Source organism: Oncorhynchus mykiss, chromosome 7, assembly GCF_057628025.1.
Source record: "Oncorhynchus mykiss isolate SJ-2025 chromosome 7, ASM5762802v1, whole genome shotgun sequence".
In the NCBI taxonomy this organism is placed as follows: domain Eukaryota; kingdom Metazoa; phylum Chordata; class Actinopteri; order Salmoniformes; family Salmonidae; genus Oncorhynchus; species Oncorhynchus mykiss.
Window position 1 is genome coordinate 24,741,307 of NC_143028.1, and position 18,590 is coordinate 24,759,896.

At 39.3% G+C, this 18,590-nt stretch overlaps 1 protein-coding gene and 1 long non-coding RNA gene across 2 annotated transcripts; one reads left to right on the forward strand and one right to left on the reverse strand.

The window, feature by feature from the left end:
* Nucleotides 1–2,154: 2,154 nt before the first annotated feature.
* LOC110527615 (uncharacterized) lies at nt 2,155–16,158 on the reverse strand. The gene is made up of 2 exons (XM_036983128.2): nt 15,424–16,158; nt 2,155–5,338 (listed from the first exon to the last, which is right to left on the reverse strand). Exons 1-2 carry the CDS (start codon nt 15,854–15,856, stop codon nt 4,362–4,364), a joined length of 1,410 nt encoding a protein of 469 aa, XP_036839023.1. The 5' UTR covers nt 15,857–16,158; the 3' UTR covers nt 2,155–4,361.
* On the forward strand, nt 15,485–17,954 carry LOC149982485 (uncharacterized). Its single transcript, XR_016497160.1, has 2 exons — nt 15,485–15,722; nt 17,325–17,954. It is a non-coding gene; the product is annotated as an uncharacterized LOC149982485 (long non-coding RNA).
* The last annotated feature ends 636 nt before the right edge of the window (nt 17,955–18,590 follow it).

Below are 18,590 nucleotides of genomic sequence, written 5' to 3' on the forward strand. Positions count from 1 at the left end.
GGGCTAATCTAATAGGAGATATTGAGGAATACAGTATTTCAGGTATTGTCATTGGATGCATTTGATCAATTGTTAACGTTTAGGTGATGGTCCACTCTTGATGTTCTACACGTTACAGTGTCGCTTCAGCCATTCCTACAGAACAACATGTAGAACCCCTATACTGCATATTGGTTCAACGACTGCAGACACAGTACTTACTGGTGTTAAACAGATCTCCAATCTCCTCTCCTTCCTCCTTCTCCTCTTTCAATGTGACAGTCATCTCCCCCTCCTCCTCTTTCACTCCAGCAACTGCATCATCCTCTTCTTTTACAGTAACATCCTCTTCCACTCTGAACACATCTTCCTCTTCTTTCACTGAAACGTCTTTCTCTTCTTCTTTCACGGTAACAGCCTCACCCTCTACTTGTTTTTGTATTGTAACATCCTCCTTTTCCTCCTCCTCTTCGACGAGAGCTTCTTGCTCCGTCCAGCAGATCCCCTCTTCCTTATCAGCAGGAGAGTAGCTAAGTGAACTCATAATTTAAAACAAACTTTACACCCACTACACATTACATTGAACCATACTTCTGACATGGATCATTTTGACCCCAGAGGCATATCTTTTATCATAGCCTAAATGTGGTTTATTCAATTCTCCCAATTTTTCATGACTTTGTCAATCAACTTGTTCTTAATAAATCTAAATCATGGTTTAGTGTTTCTGTATCAATATAGACTTTTAACAAATTCAAATCCTTTGGAGTCATTTTGACCCCAGCCAAAAGCACCTTTGATAAATAGGACGTTTATTTCAAATCAAAATCAAATCACATTATATTGGTCACATACATGTGTGTAGCGGATGTTATTGCGGGTAAAGTGAAATGCTTGTGTTTCTAGCTCCGACGGTGCAGTAATATCTAACAAGTAATATCTAAAAAATTTGAGCGGCAGTGGGTAGAGCGTTGGACTAGTAACCGAAAAGTTGCAAGTTCAAATCCCCGAGCTGACAAGATGCAAATCTGTCGTTCTGCCCCTGAACAGGCAGTTAACCCACTGTTCCTAGGCCGTCATTGAAAATAAGAATTTGTTCTTAACCTACTTGCCTAGTTAAATAAAGGTAAAAAAACATATACCCAATGCACACAAATCAAACTATTTGAATTTAGGTTTCTCTGTAGACATGATCCGTCCCACCAGAGGGTAGAGGAGCATCTGTATCAGTGGTTTTGATCAGAGACACCTACAGATACACAGTATAGTGCCTCCCATGTACTCTCCTAAGATTGGACTTTTCTATACCACTTATCACATGACTGTGTTCCTGCCAAAGCAGCAACTACTATTCCTGGGGTTTATTAAGGATCCCCATTAGTTCCTGTCAAGGCAGCAGCTACTCTCCCTGGGGTTTATTATGGATCCCCATTAGTTCCTGCCAAGTAAGAAGTAAGGTCAGGGAGCGTGCCAGTCTGCCTGAACCGCCCCTTTCAAGCAAAAGGTATACATGATGGGTTATGAATTAACAGGTAGAAATTATTGGTTATGAACTAACAGGTATAAATTATGGGTTATGAATTAACACATCCCCTCCAGGCATTTCAATACATTCAGGATTTCTTATAGTGAGCATAACATGACAATACATGACATTAACAGTTTGAAGGGCGCAACTCATGTTATTCTGGTTAAACAGTGAGAGACTAGTTGATAAAGGAGTGGGGATTTTTTTTTACAATTAGGAAATAATATGTCATGTTTTACTCGTACCTCAGCCAGCATTGTGAATGGTTAGGAAATAATGTCATGTTTTACTGGTACCTCAGCCAGCATTGTGAATGGTTAGGAAATAATGTCATGTTTTACTCGTACCTCAGCCAGCATTGTGAATGGTTAGGAAATAATGTCATGTTTTACTCGTACCTCAGCCAGCATTGTGAATGGTTAGGAAATAATATGTCATGTTTTACTCGTACCTCAGCCAGCATTGTGAATGGTTAGGAAATAATATGTGCATGCACTATTTTGACAGAGTGGGAGATAAACTGACTTTATACTGTTTTTCATACTAAGATGGACCAAGATATGTGTTGCTTTTGCACATATTTGTTCTTTGGTTTAGCAAGACTCTGTTGATTGGTCGGTCATTGGGTTCATATATTTTACAATATGTTCAAATCAAATCAAGCTTTATTTATACAGCACATTTCAGACATGGATGCAACGCAATGGCTTCACAGGAAAAAAATGTATAAAAAACTATGAATATGAACAAATATTTGCCACAACAAACATAAGAGGATAAAAAAACAGAAGAATAAGAACTGAAAGACTAATGACCCTGAGAAAAATCCATTGATTAAAATATTAAACCCTAACGAGATGGACAAGCCAGCACAGGTGTAACACATTGACTAACGAGGTGTCACCAATCTGTGCACCCTACATGCTAACGAGCTAAAGTCCAACCTCAAAACATAAATGGAAAAACCAAAGCCAGTAACACCTTAAGACAACAAATATATCCTATATTTTTGTTGGACAAGTTTGCTCTCCACCAACAGAAAACAACTTTCATTTCTCATTATAATCAACTACAATGCTTCACCTTCTACAATATAAACATGGTGTCTACTGGCTGTCAACAATTAAAAACAAGAAAAAAACACTTATTTCTAAAAAAAAAATAATATACAATCTCATTTTTTTACTCGTTTTTCTTTCTTTAGAATCCTAAAACTCACAAGCTTCTAGACCTCTTCTTCCTAAAACTCACTAGCTTCTAGAACTCTCGTCCCGTCCCCTTGGAACTAGCCCAAACAAAACTCCATCTCCAATACGGAAAAAAGTGCAGTCAAGATAAATTGTGATCCATGGCAACGCACAGGCTAAATGCAAAACACAAAACATTTTGACTGCCCATGCTTGAGACAATCAGCAACCAAGTTGTTCTTATCACGGACATGTCTGATTTCAAGAGGAAACTCCTGCAATATCCCTAGTAACTTTCCACCTAACTGCAGAGCTTCTCTCTCTTTTCAGGGTTCACTAGATAGGTATGTTGTTGGATCGGGGTCCAGTCCCCAATATCATGCTCTAGTACATTTTGGTTGGCACATCTGAGAATGATCCCTGATATTCTAAAATCAAGATAACAATTCCAATATAATTGTACACAAAAATTGTTAGGTGGTTGCATAAATAATTCTGATTACTAAATGTTACATGAATTGTATATATGAAATATCAAAACCAAATGTACCCCTCTGTTAATATGTATTGACAATAATTAACTTAACTAAATGGTGAGGCATGGAATAATAAAACATGTATCTTTTGTCAGGCTGGACGTTTGAAATATGAGTAGATGATTCGAGTCATGCTTCTTCAGTAGTGGAATAAAGACAATTAGCATTTGAATGTTGTAAAGAAATACTGGAGTGATATCAATTTTATTAACAATTTGACAACAGGCCAATTTATTATACTGAGTCCATGTGTATAGGCTGCAAGTACATTGAAATTAAATTGTTTTCTTTTCAACTTTTGCATATTCTTATTTTTAACTACATTTTGCTAGGTGGGATAGCCCCAATGTCACAGTTTTAATAATGTGTCCAAATCAATAGTCCAAATGCAGAAAAAGTTTGTGATGAATTGAAATCCTAAACATAAAATGTACTATCTACCCAAACATCTGCCACAATAATCATATGAAGTATTTTCTTAAAAAAGCACCTTATAAATTGCACAAGCACCAAAAACGCTGTTGTTTTGACAAGTAGCAATAAATCACTGATATCGATTCGGGGGGAAATCAGGTTGTGCGTGCTGTTGACACAAACACAACTAAAAGAAAACACATGGAAATGGGAGATATCTTTCACCTCACTGGTTAGAGGACAACCTGCAGAAGACAGTCAGCTACAATTTGGGAGAGATGCATTTAAATTTAGGGGTCGAAAAACTAAGGAACACAACACTTATTTGTCATCAATCATCGATATGTTGAAATCAATTGTGCGATAGGATGGAGATGAGGTTGCACGTCCTGTTAAAACTAAAGTAGCAAAAACCACACGGAATCTGGGAATAATGTGTACATCACTGGTTAGAGGACAATTTGTAGAAAACAGCTCGTGTTGCATTTTGATTTAAGTGGCTCACCAACGTGGTGTGTAACAACTCTTTTTTTGTTAGTCACTTTTTGTTAAATCATATAAATAGTACTATTCCAATTCAGGCCTGGAGTTTTCCCCTGATGCTAATATCCATATCATGCTGAAATCAATACAACAGGGGACAAACATTTAGGGTTCTGCATTGTGACATGATTAAAATAATCCTTCTTCAATGTTAAAACATTCTTCATTGTGACATTATTTAATTGATATCATGAAACAATGTTTCTGATGTTTAATCATAGATCTTTTATCAGAGTATTTTTTCCCACATTGATCACAGCTATAACGTTTTTCTCCTGTGTGTATTCTCTGGTGTAAAGTCAGATGGCCAGATCTAGTAAAACTCTTCCCACATTGATCACAGCTATACGATTTTTCTCCTGTGTGTATTCTCTGGTGTAAAGTCAGATGGTCAGATCTAGTAAAACTCTTCCCACATTGATCACAGCTATACGGTTTCTCACCTGTGTGTGTTCTCTGGTGAAGAGTTAGCTGGCCAGATGTAGTAAAACTCTTCCCACATTGATCACAGCTATAAGGTTTCTCTCCTGTGTGTATTCTCTGGTGTAAAGTCAGCTGGCCAGATGAAATAAAACTCTTCCCACATTGATCACAGCTATAAGGTTTCTCTCCTGTGTGCATTCTCTGGTGTAAAGTCAGCTGGCCAGATGTAGTAAAACTCTTCCCACATTGATCACAGCTATAAGGTTTCTCTCCTGTGTGTATTCTCTGGTGTAAAGTCAGCTGGCCAGATGTAGAGAAACTCTTCCCACATTGATCACAGCTATAAGGTTTCTCTCCTGTGTGTGTTCTCTGGTGTACCATCAGGCTGTCTGGCCGAGTAAAACTCTTCCCACATTGATCACAGCTATGAGGTTTCTCTCCTGTGTGTGTTCTCTGGTGTATAGTCAGATGGCTAGATGCAGTAAAACTCTTACCACATTGATCACAGCCAAAACGTTTCTCTTCAGTGTGAATTCGTTGATGTATTTTAAGTTTTAATGAAGAGTTGAATCTTTTCCCACAGTCAGAGCAGCAGTTAGATTTCTTCCCTGTGGGTCTCTGCTGGTGTTTCTTGAGGAGTTCTGATGTGGAGAGACTCTTCTCTGCCTCGTCATCATCATGATTTTGTTGAGGATCCCCAGAGGATCCACGATTGTCCCGTCTCTCTCCTGTGTGAATGACAAAGTCAGACAAATGGTTAAAGGCCCACAACACATGAAGTTGTTCAACAATTGATGTCTGTTTAATTTGACAATTAAAACTTCTTCGGGATAGGGGGCAGCATTTTCACTTTTGAATAAATAGCGTGCCCAAATTAAACTACCTACTACTCATCCCCAGAATATAAGACATGCATATTATTAGTAGATTTGGATATAAAACACTCTGAAGTTTTTAAAACTGTTTGAATCATGTCTGAGTATAACAGAACTTATGTAGCAGGCAAAACCCAGAGGACAAACTATTCAGATTTTTTTTTTTTTTTGAGGTCACCCTCTTTTCTTCATTGGGAAACCAGATATCTAAGGGACTTGTTTGCAGTTCCTACCGCTTTCACTGGGTGTCACCAGTCTTTAGAAATTGGTTGAGGTTATTCCTTTGTGTAATGAAGAAGTACGGCCATCTTGAACAAGTGTCATGTCATGTGTACTGTTTAATAGTTGCGCAAGACCAGAAAGCACGCTTGAGTTTGTTGTCTTCCTGTATTGAACACAGATCATCCAGTCTTCAATTTGATCGATTATTTACGTTTAAAAAACCTAAAGTTGTATTACAAAGGTAGTTTGAAATGTTTTGGCAAAGTTTACAGGTAACTTGAGATATTTTGTAGTGACGTTAGTCAAGTTGGAACCAGTGTTTTTCTGGATCAAACGCTCCAAATAAATGGACATTTTGGATATATATGGACGGAATAAATCGAACAAAATGACCATTTGTGATGTTTATGGGACATATTGGAGTGCCAACAAAAGAAGCTTGTCAAAGGTAAGGCATGATTTATATTTATGTTCTGCGTTTTGTGTCGCGCCTGCAGGGTTGAAATATGCTACTCTCTCATTGTTTACTGTTGTGCTATCTTCAGATACTAGCATCAGATGCTTTCGCCGAAAAGCCTTTCTGAAATCTGACATGTTGGCTGGATTCGCAATGAGTGTAGCTTGAATTTGGCATGTGTGATTTAATGAAAGGTTGCTTTTTATAGTATTTTATTTGAATTTGGCACTCTGCATTTTCCCTAGCTATTGGCCAAGTGGGACGATTGCGTCCCACCTATCCCAGAGAATCAAGTTAGCAACAATAGTCATATTTTGTCTTGTAAGTTATTCACGTTGTTGAATCTCTAAGCAGTGTGCCAGACAACCTTTGGTCTCCAATATAGGCCCCTTTCTGGGTTTGCTAAAATTGCAGCACGAGGTCAATGCACACACAATTTGATTGCAGAAACTCCTCCCTGCTAATGAGGAAACCACTAGTTATGGATGTAATATATCTGCCTGGAGCAAAAATGGTAAGCGAAGATTTTAGTTTTTCACAATGTATTTTGAATATTACAGCGCGCTATCAGATCAAGATCAGGAGTGCTACTCAAGGAAACTCACATTAAGCCCTGTGTCTATTCACTAATTCGCCACCATGGGGGAAAACTCAGGGGAGTTCTCATAGGCTGACAGCAAAAATAGCCTCCATTTACAGGTTGCTTATGAGTGCATTTCACATTACTTTGGATTATAATTGTAAGGCTCGTTTGAATCACCTGCTTAATATGTTTGTGTTATTGTCGCAAATCAACTGCTTTATACTTTAAAAAAAACTTCAACCAGTAAAATGCTCTTTGGCTAGCTTTTCTATCAGCCTGAAAATGAGGGTTTGTAAACTAAGTGTTAAACAAATTGGCCCATACCATCACCAAACAATAACATAGTAGAGGTCGACCGATTATGATTTTTCAAAACCGATTCCGATTATTGGAGGATCAAAAGAAGCCGATACCGATTGAAATCGGCCAATTGTATATATATTTGTAATAATGACAATTACAACAATACTGAATGAACACTTATTTTAACTTAATTTAATACATATATAAAATCAATTTGGTCTCAAATAAATTATGAAGCATGTTCCATTTGGTTTAAATAATGTGAAAACACAGTGTTGGAGAAGAAAGTAAAAGTGCAATATGTGCCAAAAGCTAAACGTTTAAGTTCCTTGCTCAGAACATGAGAACATATGAAAGCTGGTGGTTCCTTTAAACACAAGTCTTCAATATTCCCAGGTAAGAAGTTTTAGGTTGAGGTTATTATAGGAATTATAGAACTATTTCCCTCTATACCATTTGTATTTCATATATCTTTGACTATTGCATGCTCTTATAGGCACTATAGTATTGCCAGCCTAATCTTGGGAGTTGATAGGCTTGAAGTCATAAACAGAGCTGTGCTTCAAGCATTGCGAAGAGCTGCTGGCAAACGCAGGGAAGTGCTGTTTGAATGAATGCTTACGAGCCTGCTGCTGCCTACCACCACTCAGTCACCGCTCAGTCAGACTGCTCTATCAAATCATAGACTTAATTATAATAATAAACACAGAAATACGAGCCTTAGGTCATATTTAATTTAATATCGCTCTTCAACGACCCAAGGAGGGGTGGGGCCAAAAAGGTGTTGTACCTCTTTTTCCTAATTCAGGGAACAGTAATTGTAGTCATAAAGTTACACTCCGTTTCAGTCGGTCAACTTGAGGTACAACATACTATGGGGAAATACAATCATTCCCCATGCCGACCCAAACAGATACTAAATGAAACGGCCCATGCCAGACCACCCAGACCTGACCCCGCAAGATGCGTCAGTTTTGTAAATATATTCATTGTCTTTTGTTTGAAACACTCCTGTCAATATTGAGTAAGGACGCACACCTGATTACTCATATAGAAGTAGGATGAGTCTACCTGTCCTGCGCGTAAATGTAGGCCTATAAATGTGCTCATTTGGGGATGTCTTACAGTATTTCTGATTGTCTTAACGCACCACCACTAATGAGTTGTGGAGCTTCTCAAAGCACATTTTTTTCCACCTCAAACAGCAAGTAAACAAAGTGAACTGATTGCCCCCCATCTATCTTCAGAGGTTGTGCTGCTAGGTGACCTAAACTGGGACATGCTTAACACCACCGCCATCCTACAATTTAAGCTTGTTGCCCTCAATCTCATACAAATGATCAATGAATCTACCAGGTACAACCCCAAAGCCGTAAACACGGGCACCATCATAGATATCATCCTAACCAACTGGCCATCTAAATACACCTCTGCTGTTTTCAACCAAGATCTCAGCGATCACTGCCTCATTGCCTGTATCTGTAATGGGTCAGCGGTCAAACGACCTCCACTCATCACTGTCAAACGCTCCCTGAAACACTTCAGCGAGCAGGCCTTTCTAATCGACCTAGCCCGGGTATCCTGAAAGGATATTGACCTCATCCCGTCAGTAGAGGATGCCTAGTTATTCTTCAAAAATGCCTTCCTCGCCATCTTAAATAAGCATGCCCCATTCAAGAAATGTAGAACCAGGAACAGATATAGCCCTTGGTTCTCCCCAGACCAGACTTCCCCTAACTAGCACAAAAACATCCTGTGGCGTTCTACATTTGCATCGAACAGCTCCTGTGATATGCAACTTTTCAGGGAAGTTAGAAACCAATATTCACAGGCAGTTAGAAAAGCCAAGGCTAGGTTTTTAAAGTAGAAATTTGCTTCCTGCAACGCAAACACAAAAAAGTTCTGGGACACTGTAAAGTCCATGGAGAATAAGAGCACCTCCTCCCAGCTGCCCACTGCACTGAGGATAGGAAACTCTGTCAACACTGATAAATCCACTATAATTGAGAATTTCAATAAGCATTTTTCAACGGCTGGCCATACTTTCCACCTGGCTACCCCTACCCCGGTCAACAGCACTGCACACCCCACAGGAACTCGCCCAAGCCTTCCCCATTTATCCTTCTCCCAAATTCAGTCAGATGATGTTCTGAAAGAGCTGCAAAATCTGGACCGCTACAAATCAGCCAGGCTAGACAATCTGGATCCTTTCTTTCTAAAATTATCTGCCTGAAATTGTTGCAACCCCTATTACTAGCCTGTTCAACCTCTCTTTTGTGTTTGGCTGAGATTCCCAAAGATTGGAAAGCAGCTGCGGTCATCCCCCTCTTCAAAGGGGGGACACACTCTTGACCCAAACTGCTACAGACCTATATCTATCCTACCCGTCCTTTCTAAGTTAACAAACAGATTACTGACCATTTACAATCCCACCATACCTTCTCCACTATGCAATCTGGTTTCAGAGCTGGTCATGGGTGCACCTCAGCCACGCTCAAGGTCCTAAAAGTTATCTTCACCTCCATCGATAAGAAACAATACTGTGCAGCCATATTCATTGACCTGGCCAAGGCTTTCGACTCTGTCAATCACCACATCCTCATCAGCAGACTCAAAAGCCTCGGTTTCTCAAATGATTGCCTCGTCTGCTTCACCAACTACTTTTCCAATAGAGTTCAATGGGTAAAATCGGAGGGCCTGTTGTCCGGGCCTGATGCAGTCTATGGGGGTGCCACAAGGTTCAATTCTTGGGCCAACTCTTTTCTCTGTTGTGGTAGCAGAATCAGAATTAGTTAGGTAGCATTGATAAATAAGATGTTTTATTTACATAATAATGATTATGTGACATATTTGTCATTAGGATGTTCTCTTTTGGATAATACTGTTGGCAGTTGCATTTTCCTCTCTCTTCTCTAGGGCTTAGTCACTAGGGGCCCAGAGAGGGGAGAGGTCTGTCTTGTCTTCATATGTCAATGTAACTGTTAAACCATGTGATGCTATGAAGAATATCAGAAGGGGAGGAGGACAGAATGGAGGCTTGTCTTCTTATGGGAATGTGTCTGTAACTATTGTATGTCCCCTCTGAGGTTGCCCTTATCTTCATTTAGTATATGACCTAAGAGGCTCACTTTCTTTTCTGATCTTGTCCAGGAGGGAGTGTACTTGAGATGGGAGTATATAGAATTGACAATTGATATATGCCATTGGATGAGGTAATTGTTAGGTACTATGTTGTACCAATAACGAGATAGGAACTTTGTTTAGGAGACCAAACTGAATGATAGCATTAGCTATAAATTATCTGTCTATGGGATACTCCTCTTTCAAGTAAAAGGCACTTTGTGAAGTTCCTATTATCTGTGGTTTGTCATGTCGACTAGGGGGTGGATCTTTGCTATAAAAGATCTCAGTTGCCATTTTGTAAACACTCAGATAATTAATTTGTAGACACTGAATTGATCTGAGAGTCACAGGGCTATGGTTAAGCTCATATATAATTAAATATGGACTTTATAAAATAACTCTGACTTGTGTGTTGTTTGCTCTCTCAATGTTTAGTAATACAGGAAATTACCACGACACTGTTTACATCAATGATGTTGCTCTTGCTGCTGGTGAGTCTCTGATCCACCTCTACGCAGACGACACCATTCTGTATACTGGCCCTTCTTTGGACACTGTTAACTTCTTATGGTATTGGGGACGCTTGCGTCCCACTTGGCCAAAAACCAGGAGAAATGCAGCGCGGAAAATTCAAATAAAGATTTTAAAAAGGCTTTTCGGCAAAAGCATAAGAAGCTTTTATCTGATGATAGCACAACAGTAAACAAAGAGGGTAGCATATTTCAACCCTGCAGGCGCTACACAAAACGCAGAAATAAAATATAAAACATGCCTTACCTTTGATGAGCTTCTTTTGTTGGCACTCCAATATGTCCCATAAACATCACAATTGGCCCTTTTGTTTCGATTAATTCCGTCCATATATATCCAAAATGTCAATTTATTTGACGCGTTTGATCCAGAAAAAAACAGCTTCCAAAATGCGCAACGTTACAAAATATTTCAAAAGTTGCCGATAAACTTTGCCAAAATATTTCAAACTACTTTTGTAATACAACTTTAGGTATTTTTAAACGTTAATAATCGATCAAATTGAAGACGGGTCTATCTGTTTTCAATAGAGGACGAGAGGAAACTAACGCTACTTTTCAAGTCTTGGCCAACTCTCAACAGCGTTACCCTTTTCCAGGATGGCCCTACTTCTTCATTGCACAAATTAATAACCATAACCAAATTCCAAAGACTGGGGACATCCAGTGGAAGCGGTAGGAACTGAAAACAAGTTCCTAAGAAATATTGTTTGCCAATGAGAACTCAGTGAACAGACAGAGACCTAAAAAAAAAATCTGAACAGTTAGTCCTCTGGGTTTTGCCTGCTACATAAGTTCTGTTATACTCACAGACATGATTCAAACAGTTTTAGAAACTTCAGTGTTTTGTATCCAAATATAGTAATATGCATATCTTATATTCTTGGCATGAGTAGCAGGAAGTTGAAATTGGGCACGCTATTTATCCAAAAGTGAAAATGCTGCCCCCTATATCTTAAGAAGTTAACTACCCTCCAGACGAGCTTCAATGCCATACAACTCTCCTTCCGTAGCCTCCAACTGCTCTTAAATACAAGTAAAACTAAATGCATGCTCTTCAACCGATTGCTGCCTACACCTGCCCGTCCGCCCAGCATCACTACTCTGGACTAAAAGTCGAGCGATTAATCGGAATGGCCGATTAATCAGGGTAGATTTCAAGTTTTCATAACAATCGGAAATCTGTATTTTTTTTTACACCTTTATTTAACAAGGCAAGTCAGTTAAGAACACATTCTTATTTTCAATTACGGCCTAGGAATGGTGGGTTAACTGCCTTGTTCAGGGGCAGAACGACAGATTTTTATCTTGTCAGCTCGGGGATTCAATCTTGTAACCTTACAGTTAACTAGTCCAACGCTCTAACCACCTGCCTCTCATTGCACTCCACGAGGAGCCTGCCTGTTACGCGAATGCAGTAAGAAACCAAGGTAAGTTGCCAGCTAGCATTAAACTTCAATCATACTCACTAGTTAAACTAGTAATATCATCAACCATGTGTAGTTATCTACCGTGTCCTGCGTTGCATATAATCGATGCGGTGCACATGTGAGAAAAAGGACTGCCGTTGCTTCAACGAGTACCTAACCATAAACATCAATGCCTTTCTTAAAATCAATACACAAGTCTATATTTTTTAAACCTGCATATTTAGTTAATATTGCCTGCTAACATTAATTTCTTTTAACTAAGTTAATTGTGTCACTTCTCTTGCAACAGAGTCGGGGTATATACAGCAGTTTCGGCCGCCTGGCTCGTTGCGAACTGTGTGAAGACTATTTCTTCCTAAGACAGCCAGCCAACTTCGCCAAACGGGGGATGATTTAACAAAAGCACATTTGCGAAAAAAGCACAAACGTTGCACGACTGTACCTAACCATAAACACCAATGCCTTTCATATAATCAATACACAGAAGTATATATTTTTAAACCGGCATATTTAGCTAAAAGAAATCCAGGTTAGCAGGCAATATTAACCAGGTGAAATTTGGTCACGCGTTCATTGCACGCAGAGTCAGGGTATATGCAACAGTTTGGGCCGGCTTGCTCGTTGTGAATTTAATTGCCAGAATTTTACGTAATTATGGCATAACATTGAAGGTTGTACAATGTAACAGCAATATTTAGATTTATGGGTGCCACCCGTTAGATAAAATACGGAACCCTTTCGTATTTCACTGAAATAAAAATTGTTTTGTTTTCTAAATTATAGTTTCCGGATTCAACCATATTACTGACCAAAGGCTCCTATTTGTGTTTTATTATGTTATAATTAAGTCTATGATTTGATATCTGATGGAGCAGTCTGACTGAGTGATGGTAGGCAGCAGCAGGCTCGTAAGCATTCATTCAAACAGCACTTTTGTGCGATTTGCCAGCAGCTCTTCGCTGTGCTTCAAGCATTGAGCTGTTTATGACTTCAAGCCTATCAACTCCCGAGATTAGGCTGGTGTAACCGATGTGAAATGGCTAGCTAGTTAGCGGGGTGTGCGCTAATAGCGTTTCAAACGTCACTCGCTCTAAGACTTGGAGTAGTTGTTCCCCTTGCTCTGCAAGGGCCGCGGCTTTTGTGGAGTGATGGGTAACGATGCTTCAAGGGTGGCTGTTGTCGATGTGTTCCTGGTTCGAGCCCAGGTAGGGGCTCCCACTTAAAAAGATGAGAGAGGCCTGTCATTTTCATCATAGGTACACTTCAACTATGACAGACAAAATGAGATTTTTTTTCTCCAGAAAATCACATTGTAGGATTTTTTATGAATTTTTTGCAAATTATGGTGGAAAATAAGTATTTGGTCACCAAAAAAAACAATCAAGATTTCTGGCTCTCACAGACCTGTAACTTCTTCAAGAGGCTCCTCTGTACTCCACTTGTTACCTGTATTAATGGCACCTGTTTGAACTTGTTATCAGTATAAAAAGACACCTGTCCACAACCTCAAACAGTCACACTCCAAACTCCACTATGGCCAAGACCAAACAGCTGTCAAAGGACACCAAAAACAAAATCGTAGACCTGCACCAGGCTGGGAAGACTGAATCTGCAATAGGTAAGCAGCTTGGTTTGAAGAAATCAACTGTGGGACCAATTATTAGGAAATGGAAGACATACTAGACCACTCCCTCGATCTGGGGCTCCACGCAAGATCTCACCCCGTGGGGTCAAAATGATCACAAGAATGGTGAGCAAAAATCCCAGAACCACACGGGGGGACCTAGTGAATGACCTGCAGAGAGCTGGGACCAAAGTAACAAAGCCTACCATCATCAAGGGCATTGAAAATTAAACGTGGCTGGGTCTTTCATCATGACAATGATCCCAAACTCACCGCCCGGGCAACGAAGGAGTGACTTTGTAAGAAGCATTTCAAGGTCCTGGAGTGGGCTGGCCAGTCTCCAGATCTCAACCCCATAGAAAATCTTTGGAGGGAGTTGATGTTGCAAAGTGTTGCAAAGCAACAGCGCCAAAACATCACTGCTCTAGAGGAGATCTGCATGGAGGAATAGGCCAAAATACCAGCAACAGTGTGTGAAAACCTTGTGAAGACTTACAGAAAACGTTTGACCTCTGTCATTGCCAAAAAAGGTTATATAACAAAGTATTGAGATAAACTTTTGTTATTGACCAAATATTTATTTTCCACCATAATTTGCAAATAAATTCATTAAAAATCCTACAATGTGATTGTCTGGTTTTGTTCTCCTCATTTTGTCTGTCATAGTTGAAGTGTACCAATGATGAAAATTACCTCTCATCTTTTTAAGTGGGAGAACTTGCACAATTGGTGGCTGACTAAATACTTTTTTGCCCCACTGTATGAAGGCCAGCAGGACGAGGTGGTTGGGAAGAGTTTTTTCTTCTTCTAGTTAGGCTATATTGATGTAATGGCATGAAAAAAATAGCTGAATATTATACAATGACTTATCAACAGCTCTAACAATTTGACCCCCACAGGAAATCTACACTGGAAATTCTAGAATATACTATAGATCCTAGAAACCTGCTTAAACTATAATGTTGACCTCATGGATGGCCAGTCCTTGTATTCATAGTGTAGTGAATTCAGGGGGTAGCCCTGAGCTGAACTCAAACCTGGGTCCAGTGACTGTCAAGCCAACACCTTATAACTGTCTAAACTTCTTGACGAGGTCGCTAGGATTTGGGTTATGGTTGATACAATAGCTTTCTCTATGAATTTGAGAGTGGTTACATTTCTCCAGCCCCTATCCCTCAGATGTTAACCAAACAAAGTCTTTAGGCAGCCATTTTGTTTCTGTTCAAATCCTAGGTTATCCATTTAAAAAAGCCACGCAACAATCAATCTGCAGTTGAAACAATAACAAAGCTGTAATTCCACCACTGTTTTGCTAATAAGATGATGGATGGGGCTGGAGAAATGTAACTGGTCTCAAATTCATAGACAGACCTACGGATGCAAGGACTGACCATCCATGACATCAACATTATAGATTTAACCATGTTGAGGCTATACAGTGTTGGTTTACATTGGAGTAAAAAAAAGCTTATTTGGGGTTCTGATGGGGTACAACAGTTGAACTAAGCTGATGAGGCATGTGTTATATCCTTCAAGAATCAATGGCTTTAAATAAATAATTTAAAAGTCAAAATATTGATGTAGCAATTGCAGATTCCCCCTTTAACACCCCACATCAGTTCAACAACTGCAGAGTTTGTACCTCTGTTTTTAAGACAATACTTACTAGTGTTAACATCGTTAGAATCATTGGATGCTTTAAGATGGGTTTGGGAAACCGGGCCCAGATCTCCAACCTCCTCTTCTTCCTCCTCCTTTGTGGATGTAACAGTCATCTCCCCCTCTTTCAGTCCAAAAACTACATCCTCCTCTTCTTTTACTGTGAAATCCTCCTCTTCTTTTACTGTGAAATCCTCCACTTCTTTTACTGTGAAATCCTCCACTTCTTTTACTGTGAAATCCTCCTCTTTCACTCTGAAAGCGTCTTCCTCTTTCACTGAAACGTCTTTCTCTTCCTCTTTCACGGTAACAGCCTCACCCTCTACTTGTTTTTGTATTGTAACATCCTTCTCTTCCTCTTCCTCTTTCACGAGAGGTTCTTTCTCCGTCCAGCAGACCCCCTCTCCTTTAGCAGGAGGAAAGTAGCTTAGTGAACTCATGGTCGGAGATGTTAGCTAGCATTAGCGACTAGCCTAGTTCTAAGCTAACATAGCAAACCAGCTAGCTGACAAAATACGTAAATATCAAATTTAAATGGGCCAACAAGTACATACGACAGAAGTGTGTTTAATACACAGCGACTAATGTACACCAAACCAGTGTAAAGAGCGTGAATGTTGTAGCTATGTTTGCTAGAAAGCTACCGAGGTGTCTGACTAGCTGTTGAAGGAGCGTCCCGCCCCGTCCACTAGATTACACGTCACGCTGGCAGCGTCCCCTGAACCTAAGACGCACATCGCCATCTGCTGACTGGAGTGGGCAACGCAGTTGAGGAACCAACGTTTTTTTTCTCATTTATTTCATAAAAGTTTATTATATTAAGTCGTTCAAAGAGAAGCATGTGTTGATTGATTCGTGTTTAATGAGTAAGAATTTAAAACGAACTTGTACACCCACTACATATTTGCATTGAACCACACTTCTGACATGGATAATTTTGACCCCAGAGGCATATCTTTTATCATAGCCAAAATGTGGTTTATTCAATTCTTCAAATTTTTCATGACTTTGTCAATCAACTTGTTCTTAATAAATCTAAATTATGTTTTAGTGTTTCTGTAGCAAAATGGACTTTTAACATAAATAGTCATATTAAACATTCATGAAAATACAAGTGTCTCACATGGGTCGAAAATCTAGAATCTTGCTAATCCAACTGCGTTGTCAGATTTAAAAAAGGATTTACTGCGAAAGAATACGATGCGATTATCTGAGCATAGAGTCCCATAAAAAAAAAACTATTTCAACCAGCACAGGCGTAACAACATCACAAATTGCAATAAAATAAATTGTTTACCTTTGACGATCTTCCTCTGTTTGCAATCCCAATGCTCATTGTTACACAATGAATGGTCTTTTGTTTGATAAAATACATTTTTGTAGCCTAACACAAAATATTTTGTGAACAGCTTGTCGTGAATTCCATCTCATTCCATTTTCGACGACACATTCGATGTAAATACACACACTAAACGTGACTTTTTCAGTCATGTTTGGTTTCATTGCAATCAACTGGTTTGTTTGTAACACAACCAAACCTGATGGGTCATTTCGCGGGACGTATTGACTGAAAGAAACCGATTTGAAGACAAGTAATGACATCATTGTGCACCAATGATATGACCGCTGTTTTGTTGATTGACTGTATACTTATTTTCCACCATAATTTGCAAATAAATTCATTAAAAATCCTACATGTGATTTTCTGGATTTTTTTTCATCTCATTTTGTCTGTCATAGTTGAAGTGTATCTATGATGAAAATTACAGGCCTCTCATCTTTTTAAGTGGGAGAACTTGCACAATTGGTGGCTGACTAAATACTTTTTTGCCCCACTATCTGTTTATTATACCTGTTGCTACAGGGATCATATGTGAAACTATTCTAACTGAACATTTTCTTTCACAGTGACACTGACTCCGAATGGCAGCCCCCAGGGCCAAGGTGTCCATCCCCCACTGAAGCTGGTTCATCCAGCTCCTGCCACAAGTTGTGTTCATCTGCCCAAATGTATTTATGCAGGCATGGATGTGCCTCAGGGCCAAAAGGGCACAGCATGGAGGCGTCGCTGTGTTCTTTTCAAAATTAAGTCCCCCATCACCTCACCACATGCTTGGTGACCCTCTGCTTTACAGCAGAAAGAGACTGCTATGGCACCTGGCATCAGCAGCACAATATTGTGTAGAGGACTGGGGGTCTTCCAAATATTGAGTGTTATTTTGTAAATGTATTTTTTTTCATGTTTTTTCTCAATATTTTTGGGGGGTGTGTTAGAATAGTATTTTGTATATAGTTATTCCATTCAAAATGTATAACTTCACCAATTTGGCCACTTGGGTACATTTGGGCTACTTGTGTGGGACACTTCATGATAAATGTCATGTAGCACACTCATTTTGGAAGTTATCATTCTGAAACTATGCACAAGTACTGTTGCCCTCCTATATTTTTCACTGAAATTGTCCCCATCATCCTATCTGAATGTTTGTTTCGTCTTGTTCATTTTAAAGATACAACAATAAAAATGCATGTTTCTTTCATTGTTTTATTGAAACCAGATCTATTGTTCTCCTACATTTAATTCACATTAACACTCTGAAGTTTGTGTATTCTTTCAAATGAAACCAAGAATATGCATATCCTTGGTTCTAGGCCTGAGCTACAGGCAGTTAGATTTGGGTATGTCTTCAGGCAGAAATTGAAAAAAGTAGGGGGGTAGCTGTATTTTTTATTTTTTTTCCACCTTTGTTTAACCATGTAGGCTTGTTTTGAACAAGTTCACATTTACAACTGCGACCTGGCCAAGATAAAGCATCACAGTGTGAACAGACAGAGTTACACATGGAGTAAACAAGTCAATAACACAAAGGAAAAAAAGAGTCTATATACATTGTGTGCAAAAGGCATGAGGTAGGTGAATAATTACAATTTAGCAGATTAACACGAGTGATAAATTATCAGATGGTCATGTGCAGGTAGAGATACTGGTGTGCAAAAGAGCAGAAAAGTAAATAAATATAAACAGTATGGGGATGAGGTAGGTATATTGGGTGGGCTATTTACCGATGGACTATGTACAGCTGCAGGGATCGGTTAGCTGCTCAGATAGCAGATGTTTAAAGTTGGTGAGGGAGATAAAAGTCTCCAACTTCAACAATTTTTGCAATTCGTTCC